Raw genomic sequence first — 12,294 nt, forward strand, 5'->3', positions numbered from 1 at the left:
TAAACCGTCACCGCAAGAGCGACTGAGCTCAATTCACAGATCTGTAAAAGCACATTATTTGCTGAAGGCAGGCACTGAGCGATGGTAGAATTTACAGATAGCGTAGAGATCGTGTACAGTGGGAACTATTTTACTCACCGCAGATTGTTTCCGCCCGGGCGTAATTTACAGAAACGCAGGCTGACAGCTGATTCGAGCTCTGTAGACGTGTACTAGTTGTCATCCATCGCTTGTGATCTTTATTTAATTGTTAAGGCTTTGCAATCTAAGCATTTTACATTTGAACAACGGAGAAGTTAGTGTGCCTTATTCCTTATAGAAACATGACCTCAGTCGAAGAACTGAAGCTACGAGTGAGAGAGCTGGAGAATGAGTTGATCAAGTGTAAGCAAAAGCGATGTACGGCGATGTGTGCGGAGGAACCTGCTGACAACAATCATCCTCATCACAGACCAAGGATCGACAAAATGAGTGCTGAAGTAGTGGACTCAAACCCATACAGGTAGCTAGCTATGTTAAACTGTCAAAATCTAACGGCCGCGAATGGAGTCATTTGTGATAATAAATGCACAAGACTAGCTACCTGATCTGGTTGACACCCCAGAAAAAGGGCCGGCACGTTCCATATGGTGTAAACTGCTTACTTCAACATGTTCTTCTTACCTTACAGTCGTCTGATGGCTTTGAAGCGAATGGGCATTGTTGAAGATTATGAGGTAATATATTACATTCTATTGTTATCTGATACACACAAATGTTACCCAATTCCAGTATTTCACCAATATTGCCAGGCTTTGAAGAAATCCCTGTTGCAGGATTCCTGGATTTTTGGAATTTTAAAACTGTACAGATCTAATATGACAATAACATGGCATGCGTTTCTATCCAACTGTTAAACAGAAAATCCGGACCTTCACTGTAGCTGTGGTGGGTGTTGGAGGAGTTGGAAGCGTGACTGCAGAAATGCTCACAAGATGTGGCATTGGTAAGGTAATACAAATTTCACATTACTACATCAATATATCTTTATATCATTCCTTTTAACCGTCTGCTTCCGATGGACAATGTCCATCAGTGCAACATGCATTGCGTCATTCTGCCTCTTTCCTCTTTGAACAGCTCATCCTGTTTGACTATGACAAAGTGGAGCTGGCCAATATGAACAGGCTTTTCTTCCAGCCTCACCAGGCTGGCCTCAGCAAAGTAGAAGCAGCGGAACACACACTCAGGTACAGTTACCTGGTGGGGGGGGGGGTTGTGTCCTGCTGAACACACCCCATGAGTGATACCCCAGATATTTAAATGGTTTTATATTATATCATGTCGCTATAAGGTGCTGGCATATTAAAAAATTATGTTAACAGGACTATCAACCCAGATGTGCAGTTTGAGACCCACAACTATAACATCACCACCATGGACAATTTTGCACATTTCATGGATCGCATAAGGTGAGAAGTGGTGTCCTCTCCTAAGTGCCATACTGCTTGTGCGGTCATTTGTACAGAGTGTTTTCAGTATTGAATTGCTCCACTGTGCTGTTCCATACAGCATGAGTGTTTTCTCTCTGTTCTCTGACTTTCAAGTTCATTAGATACCATAATTGCATAACTGTATGAAATTGGATACTGTAATGTACATGAGGACAACTCTGAAATAAACACGTAAAATCACGTAAAATAATCTAGAAATGGGGTTCTTTTGGTTAACGTTTCAGTGTCTAGAGAGGCACAGTACCAGTCTAAAGTTTGGACGCCTACTAATTTTTACTATTTTCTACATTGTAGAATAATAGTGAAGACATAACTATGAAATAACACAAATGGAATCATGTAGTAACCACAATGGTGTTAAAGAAATTAAAAACAATATTTTGATTCTTCAAAGTAACCACCATTTGCCTTGACTACAGCTTTGCACACTCTTGGCATTCTCTCAACCAGCTTCATGAGGTAGTCACCTGGAATGCATTTTAATTAACAGGTGTGCCCTGTTAAAGTTAATTTGTGGCATTTATTTCCTTAATTTGTTTGAGCCAGAGAAATTACATTCCATCGTTACTTTAAGACATGAAGGTCTGTCAATACGGAAAATATCACAAACTTTGAACGTTTCTTCAAGTGCAGTCGCAGAAACCATGAAGCGCTATGATGAAACAGGCTCTCATGATGACCGCCACAGGAAAGGAAGACCCAGAGTTACCTCTGCTGCAGAGGATAATAAGTTCATTAGTTTCCAGCCTCAGAAATTGCAGCCAAAATAAATCCTTCAGAGTTCAAGTAACAGACACATCTCAACATCATATGTTCAGAGGAGACTGCGTGAATTGGGTCTTCATGGTCGAATTGCTGCAAAGAAACCACTACTAAAGGACACCAATAATAATAAGTCGTCTTTGTGAGACACGGAGTAAGTGAACGGATGATCTCCGACTGTGTGGTTCCCACCGTGAAGCATGGAGGAGGAAGTGCGGGGGTGCTTTGCTGGTGACACTGTCAGTGATTTATTTAGAATTCAAGGCACACTTAACCAGCATGGCTACCACAGCATTCTGCAGTGATACGCCATCCCATCTGGTTTGCGCTTAGTGGTACTATTATTTGTTTTTCAACCAGCCAATGACCTAACACACCTCCAGGCTGTGTAAGGGCTATATGACCAAGAAGGAGAGTGATGGAGTGCTGCATCAGATGATCTGGCCTCCACAATCACTTAACTTCAACCAAATTGAGATGGTTTCGGGATGAGTTGGACCGCAGAGTGAAGGAAAAGCAGCCAACAAGGGTTTAGCATATGTGGGAACTCCTTCAAGACTGTTGGAAAATCATTCCAGGTGAAGCTAGTTGAGAGAATTCCAAGACTGTGCAAAGCTGTCAAGGCAAAGGGTGGCTACTTTGAAGAATCTCAAATATAAAATATATTTTGATTTGTTTAATATGTGTTTTTTTTTTTTGGGGGGGGGGGGTTACTACATGATTCCAAATGTGTTATTTCATAGTTTTGTTTTCTTCACTATTATTCTACAGTGTAGAAAATAGTAAAAATAAAGAAAAACCCTTGACTGGTACTGTATAATATCATCTTAATTTCAGCCAGTTTGCTACAGCAGGATAATAATCCTGCAGCAACAAGAAATGTGAATTATAATGTCTGTAGGGGTTGATATATTTTTCGTAAGGGAAAATCAAGTCTGAAATTTCAAAGTGGAAATATATGAACTTCAGAAGCCTTTTTTGAACCTCAAATGTTGTCCTGCAAAAGGGGGATCAAATTAAGATCCTATATCTGTACCACTGGGTCGCCTACATTACAAATAACGTAAAAGAATATCCACATGTTCACTACAAGGTTAGCCTGCATGCTCTCCTGTTCATAAGTACTCTCTGTGTTGTCTCAGTCATGGAGCGCTTCAAGATGGAAAGGCTGTGGATCTGGTCCTGAGCTGTGTGGACAACTTTGAGGCCCGGATGGCCATCAACACAGTCAGTACTAACCTATATCCCTCCTTCCCTGACTATAAAACATTACATGATTGAGTTGGTGAAGATCTAGATGATGCATGTTGGTCATCTTCTTGCTGCCTAGGCGTGTAACGAGCTGAGTCAGATCTGGATGGAGTCGGGTGTTAGTGAGAACGCCGTGTCTGGACATATCCAGCTCATCATCCCCGGGGAGACGGCCTGCTTCGCAGTACGTCACAACACACACTTGCTTTATAGGCAATAGACTGTGTCAGAAAATGAATCGCGGCAGATGGTGTTACGCTAACCCAATGTTAACATTTTATGCCTTTCCATAACCCTTATCTTAATTCACTGAAGCTATTCCTAACCATAACCCAATCCTTGTTTCAAACCATAACACTGACCTTAAATAACTTTCACCGTGCAATGCACTTGTTTCCTTCTCCGTGTGGACAGTGTGCTCCTCCCCTGGTGGTGGCGGCCAACATCGACGAGAAGACCCTGAAGAGGGAGGAGGTGTGCGCCGCCAGCCTACCCACCACCATGGGCGTGGTGGCAGGGATCCTGGTCCAAAACGTCCTCAAGTAAGATATGGAAGACCTTCGTTTGTAAATGAGCCCTGGGTCATAGTCATTAGGCACCAAACGGAATACAACGTATTGAAACCCCGGGAGGGACTACCTGAACTTGTCCAAATAAGAAACACTTGGTTTTTCTGGTGGGAAGCTACGATGCGCCCTAATGAATATGACCCTGATCATAGCCCACATTTCACAAATGCCCATAACAGGGTTTCCTGTGATATTCAAACAATGGGTTGTGGTCCTCAGGTACCTGTTGAAGTTTGGCACAGTCAGTCACTACCTGGGCTACAACGCTATGCAGGACTTCTTCCCCACTATGGCCATGAAGGCCAACCCCACGTGCGATGACCGCCACTGCAGGAAACAGCAGGACGTCTATAAGGTGACTGACCAATGAGGCCCTTATTTTTCTATCTCTTTCTCCCTCATATATCATGACCTGGGCTGTTTGAGGGGATGTACATGACCTGGTACAGTTGTAATTCAGTTGTGTTTGTGCTTTGTGACCCAAAGAAAAAAGAGGCAGAGCGGCCGAAAAAGGTTGTAGAGCAGGCGGTGGAGGAGGAGGTGGTTCACGAGGAGAACGACTGGGGTGAGTTAGCTAGAGTGTTGATGTTGCCTAAATTTGTTGTCCATAGTTAGTGATACTGTCTAGCTACCATTACTGACCTATGGTTTTGCTCTGTTAGGTATTGAGCTTGTGTCGGAGCAGACGGACCAGGAACTCCAAGCCGCCTCCGGCCCAGTCCCTGACCTCCCAGAGGGCATCACTGTGGCCTACACCATCCCTGACAAGGTCAGTACCAGGCAAACCTAATAAGAATACTATGTTATTGTAGCGATTTCTTAACGAACGGCGACAGTGCAACGCTCCTTGTTGGTCTCAAACCCGGGGTCTTCAAGCCACACCTGCTAAACACTGCTCCAATAAGGCATCTCAAGTAAGTTTAGACTAATAATGCCATGTCTTCTTTTTCCAGGAGACGGGGACATCAGAAGGGGAGACGGTGGAGGAAACGGAACAGAGTCTAGAGGAGCTGATGGCTCAGATGAGGACGATGTAACTAGGACCGGACAATCCGTCGTTATCATCGTCATGCATCGCTTATCTCAGCAACATCACAGTGAACCTACACAGCAAATTGGCCAGTGTTGCCTAGTGTTGATTTTTTTTTTTGTGTAACATTTCTACTATTGAAGGCGTTAATGAGGCTTTACAGTAACCAGTGTGGTAATTTAACACTGAAAAGTGTGGACCCGTATAGACATTGGAACAGTTACATTTAAGACTGCGTTGATTTAACACTGGAGAATTTGCTGTGTACCGCCTTTTTAATAACTAAGCAGACGCCACGCAAAGCTCCATTGCAGGAGGTACGCTGTATCTTACTGTCTCTCCATGTTCTAAAATGGAGCCAAGTTCTATCTTACCCTCTAACCCTACTACAGTATCAATACTCCTTAATGCAAGTACTTTTGCTCTTTTGACAAAGCGAATGCCATGCATGGTTAATGACCTTAAGTGCTGCTGTTGAGAATGATCTTCATATTCCCCAAAGGTAGGAATTTACTAGTGTACGCCCGTTCAGTATGGAAGCACATAGCTGTCGAAATGTCCATTTCAGCATCGGAGAGCACAAACTGGTAGTTGAAATAACCGATCCTGACCCTAAATTTTATGCAATTCTCTGAAATGAATATCTTTGTTGTAATGGACCAGGTACATACAGATGTTATCGGTCTAATGAATTATGCTAATGTGTCAGCTGTTGACTGAGTGGAAAGATTGTTGTAACACTCGGAATTGAATATTGCCGAAGTTCAGCATTACAGCGTGATTTAAATTGAAGGGCAATATTCCCACTTGAGTGGAGACCGAGTTCACAGTAAAGGTTGCATGTCGGCTCAATCGGAAATGACCTAAACGGTTCTACCACGCAATCTAACGCTTCAGTGGTACAGCTTGAACGATGCCCTAAGCCTCCGATCTACTACGACTACTGTATAGAATGCTTATTAATGAATTAAACTGTATTGTTAATGCATTTCCCACCATCTAAAATATTTTTTGAATGATAGCGAATGAGGCCTAACATTTCTCCGCATGACCAACCTGCTTTTACTGTACCTGCGTCCTGTCTCGCTCTGGTCCAGACCGCGACGAAGAACGAGTGGGCTCTGCATTCATTGTTGTGGTGGCACGAAGGACCACTGCTACTCCATGTCATGCTCTCAGCTGTTTAAACTGATATATACCTGTAACCCAAAACAGTCTCTGCTGAAACTGTATTGACTGACTCTCTGTGCACACCTTGTTTCAATAAAGTATTTATTAGCCAGAATACATTTGATTAGTTTATGGTATTTCATTTACAGATTCTTACAATGACAGGAGTACACAGTAAGACCATGCACTTAGTATGTTTGGCACATATGACAGGGTTTTGGTACCTTATGTAACCTTTGGCTTCATGTTCATTCACACAGACAATGAAGGCTCAACTTATTCATTAGTGCACAAAGTAGCAAAATGATGGACAAGTTCAGGGTCCGCTTCCTTCCATTTGATGTCTAGTGACTAAACCTCAGTGAAATTGTGTGGTGAGACAAGTCAGAACCTCTGCAACAGGGCAGAATTCTGGAAAAACTGATGGCATGGGTTTGAAACCCATTATTTGACTTGCATAAATACTTCACGTGAGGTAAATACATTTAAAACTGCTCAGTGACCATATATATACAATTATTGATATGCACCATGGCATGAGATCAAGGTTCCATCTTGAAACAGGCATATGTCATAGTTTACATGAATAAAATATCTATTACTGTACTGCATGAAGACTTGGCACTGATTGCATAACCGGCACAGCAAAAGCACCTGAGCTCAGTATTCTGTGACAATACAGCTCCAAAATGTGTTTTTATATGAGCATGCATACGATAGTTATGGAAGTGTACAGCTGTAGGAATTTCCATTTTGGACATTTAGCAGACACCCTTATCCAGAGCGACTTACGTTATTGGTGACATGGATGAATCAATTACCATTATCAAATTCAAAATGTCATTTCAACAGTTATACACTTCCATAGGTACCAACAGTGAGCTATTGAAATTTGGAAAAATTCGTAAATATAGAATAAAAAAAAAACCTTCTTAACCTGAGTTTCAGGCCCCGACAAGGGCGGTGTTGACATCATTTCACATTCTTTCATAATAATAATAATAATAATACATGATTACATTAATATATATCTTTAAAAAAACAAAACACAATACAGCCATTTAACAGACATTAAATAAAGCATACTTCATATTTTCATGAAGGCAGTTAGCTACAGTACACTTAACAGGCGACATTACAACACTGTTCCATCTCAAAGCAGCATAAAGAACCATTGAGAGTTCCATGGACATTCTTCTCAGGAATGCAGATTGTGGACCCTGGCTGTATTTCAATTCCCTTTCCGTGATTCCCCAGACCCTATCTCACCACCTTCTCAAAGAGCATCGTTGGAGGAGAAAATCCAAGGTCCCTACCCTTGGACCTTCTCCACCAATGAGGAAAGGTCACACGTGGAATAGAGGGAAGACACATTGGGAAAGAGCCCTAGTGTTCTAGGTCCCTCAGGGGTGAGGAGATAGAGGGAGGGATCACCTGGGGGCATGTGGGAGAGGGGCGGGCCCTCGCAGGCTAAACGTGTCCCCACTGGACGAGTGCCGAGACGGGGCCTTCCCACACACCAGAGACGGCTCCGCCTCTTTGATCTCCATGGCTCGCTTGTAAAGCTCTGCTGCTTTCTCAAAGTCCCCCTCCTCATAGCTGGGGGAGCGAGAGAGAGAGGAGGGAAGAGAGAATAATGGACAGAAGAGAGAGAGAAAAGGTAACCGGGTTCATAAAGAGATATGGGGATGAAAATAAAACTAGTCCTTCAGTTTATAGTACTGTATATGTGTATTAACAATAAGATAATGTGTATGAGTGTGTGTGTTTCACTATTTTTCAATGTCATGACAATTCCCTTGTAAAATCATACCAAAATACAAAATCAACCAAAGAAAAGTTGGTAGAATGTTGGAAATTAGAATGTTTGGTTGATAAGAGCAACAGTGTTGATTTGAAACCCATTCTATTTCTTTGCCATGGTGACTTTATTCATAAGAATAACATTTCATTTGTATTATGATAAGATCACAAGAGCAACTTTAGTAGAATTTCAAATGTTAGAATGTTTGGTTGAATAGCAACAATGTTGATTTGGAACTCAGCTCTGGTGGCCACAACCCCAAGCCTCGATGTGCGACTTGCTTCTGCTATCTAATATTATAAACTCAGCAAAAAAAAGAAACGTCCTCTCACTGTCAACTACGTTTATTTTCAGCAAACTTAACATGTGCAAATATTTGTATGAACATTAGATTCAACAACAGACATAAACTGAACAAGTTCCAGATATGTGACTAACATAAATTGAATAATGTGTCCCTGAACAAAGGGGGGGGCAAAATCAAAAGTAACAGTCAGTATCTGATGTGGCCACCAGCTGCATTAAGTACTGCAGTGCATCTCCTCCTCATGGACTGCACCAGATTTGCCCGTTCTTGCTGTGAGATGTTACCCCACTCTTCCACCAAGGCACCTGCAAGTTTCGGGACATTTCTGGGGGGGAATGGCCCTAGCCCTCACCCTCCGATCCAACAGGTCTCAGACGTGCTCAATGAGATTGAGATCCGGGCTCTTCACTGGCCTTGGCAGAAAACTGACATTCCTGTCTTGCAGGAAATCAGGCACAGAACGAGCAGTATGGCTGGTGGCATTGCCATGCTGGAGGGTCATGTCAGGATGAGCCTGCAGGAAGAGTACCACATGAGGGAGGAGGATGTCTTCCCTGTAACACACAGCATTGAGATTACCTGCAATGACAACAAGCTCAGTTCGATGATGCTGTGACACACCGCCCCAGACCATGACGGACCCTCCACTTCCAAATCAATCCCGCTCCAGAGTACAGGCCTCGGTGTAACGCCCATTCCTTAGACGATAAACACGAATCCGACCATCACCCCTGGTGAGACAAAACCGCGACTCGTCAGTGAAGAAACACTTTTTGCCAGTCCTGTCTGGTCCAGCGACGGTGGGTTTGTGCCGATAGGCGACGTTGTTGCCGGTGATGTCTGGCAAGGACCTGCCTTACAACAGGCCTACAAGCCCTCAGTCCAGCCCATCTCAGCCTATTGCGGAAAGTCTGAGCACTGATGGAGGGATTGTGCGTTCCTGGTGTAACTCGGGCAGTTGTTGTTGCCATCCTGTACCTGTCCCGCAGGTGTGATGTTCGGATGTACCGATCCTGTGCAGGTGTTGTTACCAGTGGTCTGCAACTGCGAGGACGATCAGCTGTCCGTCCTGTCTCCCTGTAGCGCTGTCTTAGGCATCTCACAGTACGGACATTACAATTTATTGCCCTGGCCATATCTGCAGTCCTCATGCCTCCTTGCAGCGAGCAGGGACCTTGGTCATCTTTCTTTTGGTGTTTTTCAGAGTCAGTAGAAAGGCCTCTTTAGTGTCCTACGTTTTCATAACTGTGACCTAAATTGCCTACCATCTGTAAGCTGTTAGTGTCTTAATTAACAACCGTTCCACAGGTGCATGTTCATGAATTGTTTATGGTTCATTGAACAAGCATGTGAAACAGTGTTTAAACCCTTTACAATGAAGATCTGTGAAGTTTTTTGGATTTTTACAAATGATCTTTGAAATAATAGTTTTTTTATGTGACTTTAGGGCAGGACATCCTGAGTTTCTCAGAGATCTTGCATTGTGAGTGGTACTGGAAATCCCACTCCCTAAACATTGCCAGCGTCCGCTGCCACAACCAGCAACTGACTGAGCAGGAGAAACGCTGTCTGTTTCCACATGCACATGGAGGTGAGGCGCAAGGTGGAGTTCTACAGGAAAGTGAGGAGGGAGTTTTACAAGTCTTGTCTGATGAAGAGATGGAGAAACTGGAAGCCATTCCGGGGGTGTTGGGGTTGGCTGTAGAGATGGGCTTCCTGTAAATCACTGTTCTATTTTGTAGAAGTAGAAGTGAGATAAAGATGAAATAGAAAATATAGGATTGGTAGGTATTGTAAGTTTGGATACTGTCTATTTTATATCAATACAAATATGAGTTAAAATTGTGTTTGTGTGATGCCGGGTGCATTCCAGAGACCTCTAAAGCACATAAAAGAATAGAGAAGGTGTTTGTGTGTCTGGGACGGCTCCATATATACTGTATGTGTGTGTGTACAGTATGTTTGTGTGGTGTGTACTCACCTGAGTACAGCTAGGTTCTTCAGCGTCTCTCCGACACGTGGGTGTGAGCGTCCCAGACTATCCTCATACACTCTGAGAGCCTGTTCATACAGGGGCAGCGCTTCACTGTGCTTCTTCTGCCAAACACAATAACACACTCAGACACATCACAGATATCACTTAAGTACTTAACCAAATGTCCAGACAGAGTCTGCAAGGAGAGACAGTCAGTCTTGACAGTCTTGAAAGCTAATTAAGATGGAAAATCTATTCAAATCAAACCATATGCCGCTATATGCTTTCCAGCAGTTCCCATCTTTCCCTGCAAAGCAAACTGGCCAGTGTTAGCTAGTGTTGATTCAGGTGTTAAATTAACAGTCATTGGTGTAAAAGAACCCCAGTCTTGGTGTTAATAACCAGTGTTGAACCAAAACCACGCACATCATTATATTTCCCAGCATGCTGTATTGCAGGTAGATTTTTAGAATGTTTGTTTCAATATCTATGTTTCTGCATGTACATTGATTAATTCATCTTATGCTACTCAAATTTAAATAACATGCATTTTTCTAAACAAACCCAATCTGTTACTTGGACTTATTGCACCCATTACTGAAATGGTTGTTTCAGAGGTAGTCTCATATTTTAGTCTTTCCAACCCTGGAAGTCATTCTGAATGCAGGTTGCAGATAAATAAAAATTCAAAATGTTGGACACATCACTTTGCAAGCCAGTATAATGTGACTTGCAGGCCTGATGTAGTCTGTAAACCATGAGTTTCAGGCCACTGTATTAGGGTATTATCGTAAATAATCAAATTTGTATGATCACATAATCAATTAGGATCTCACTTGGTGAAGGCCACAGGACTGAAAATTAATGAATGTAACAACCGTGGGGTTCTCTCGCTTGGGCAAAAGACTGCCCTCCGTACTCTCTCCTCCATGACCCGGAAAATAATAAGTGGCTGAGTGGACGAGGAGTGTGTCAATTCGTTAGTAGGCAAATGGAAGAGTGCTTCCCCTCCTCGATAGCCACTTTTCATCGAGCATACTCATGTGTGTCCTCCCGCGGAAGACTTCTGCCACACCCACTTCGAGTCAGCTTTATTTTTGTCAAAGGACAAAAACATGCACATGTTTAAAGACAATATGCTACTTATTGTTTTATCTAGAAAATGTATTGCACAACTAACTTAATTTGATCACTTTACACATTTATTTTAGGATCCACCTCTGTAAACGTCATTTGCCTAATGATGCGCGATTGGAGAAGGGCAGTCTCATTTCAAGCAAGCGCATTTCCATCCACATTCACTCTCCTCGATTAACTTGGATCTTTTTTCAAATTAGGCGAGAGACGACGCAGGAGGTGAGTAAATCGAATTGATAAAAGGCCCATGTATCAGTCATGAACACATACGGTCATGAGTGGGAACTCTACAGTCGTGGCCAAAAGTTTTGAGAATGAAACAAAAATTAATTTCCACAAAGTTTGCCGTTTCAGTGTCTTTAGATATTTTTGTCAGATGTTACTATGGAATACTGAAGTATAATTACAAGCATTTCATAAGTGTCAAAGGCTTTTATTGACAATTACATGAAGTTGATGCAAATGGTCAATATTTGCAGTGTTGACCCTTCTTTTTTCAAGACCTCTGCAATCCACCATGGCATGCTGTCAATTAACTTCATTTGCATGGCAAAGAAGGACTTTAATTAATCTGATCACTCTTCATAACTAACATTCTGGAGTATATGCAAATTGCCATCATACAAACTGAAGCAGCAGACTTTGTGAAAATAAATATTTGTGTCATTCTCAAAACTTTTGGCCACGACTGTACAATTCACTTGAAAAGGGAAGGCAACCTGGGAAATATGCAAATAAGGCCTTGTCACGGCAGTGTGTTAATTTACACTGAAAAGTGTGGACCCATATAGACACT

At 42.6% G+C, this 12,294-nt stretch overlaps 2 protein-coding genes and 1 long non-coding RNA gene across 5 annotated transcripts in view; 2 read left to right on the top strand and 1 right to left on the bottom strand.

Annotated features, from left to right (window-relative positions):
* Positions 1-6,402, top strand: LOC110489968 (ubiquitin-like modifier-activating enzyme 5). Its single transcript, XM_021563008.3, has 12 exons — positions 1-502; positions 671-716; positions 901-990; positions 1,120-1,229; positions 1,365-1,451; positions 3,398-3,482; positions 3,586-3,690; positions 3,921-4,048; positions 4,295-4,430; positions 4,562-4,640; positions 4,738-4,844; positions 5,029-6,402. Exons 1-12 carry the CDS (start codon positions 324-326, stop codon positions 5,110-5,112), a joined length of 1,236 nt encoding a protein of 411 aa, XP_021418683.3. The 5' UTR covers positions 1-323; the 3' UTR covers positions 5,113-6,402.
* LOC149977435 (uncharacterized) overlaps positions 1-12,294 on the top strand; it is a 171,295-nt gene that overhangs the window by 53,093 nt on the left and 105,908 nt on the right. The gene's annotated exons all lie outside the window — the stretch shown is intronic.
* The window catches only part of nphp3 (nephronophthisis 3), a 26,356-nt gene continuing 20,422 nt past the window's right edge, over positions 6,361-12,294 (bottom strand). For 2 of the 3 annotated variants that reach the window (XM_090199893.1, XM_090199892.1), the window contains 2 exons: positions 10,368-10,483; positions 8,408-10,117 (listed from right to left, as the gene is read on the bottom strand). In XM_090199893.1, the coding sequence (XP_090056019.1) occupies positions 9,820-10,117; positions 10,368-10,483 (414 nt within the window). In that variant the 3' untranslated portion in view covers positions 8,408-9,819. Of the gene's footprint in view, positions 7,875-8,407; positions 10,118-10,367; positions 10,484-12,294 lie in introns of those variants that run through there. The other variant, XM_021563005.3, reaches the window with a different exon arrangement.

The sequence above is a fragment of the Oncorhynchus mykiss genome, chromosome 15 (genome assembly GCF_057628025.1).
Source record: "Oncorhynchus mykiss isolate SJ-2025 chromosome 15, ASM5762802v1, whole genome shotgun sequence".
NCBI lineage: Eukaryota > Metazoa > Chordata > Actinopteri > Salmoniformes > Salmonidae > Oncorhynchus > Oncorhynchus mykiss.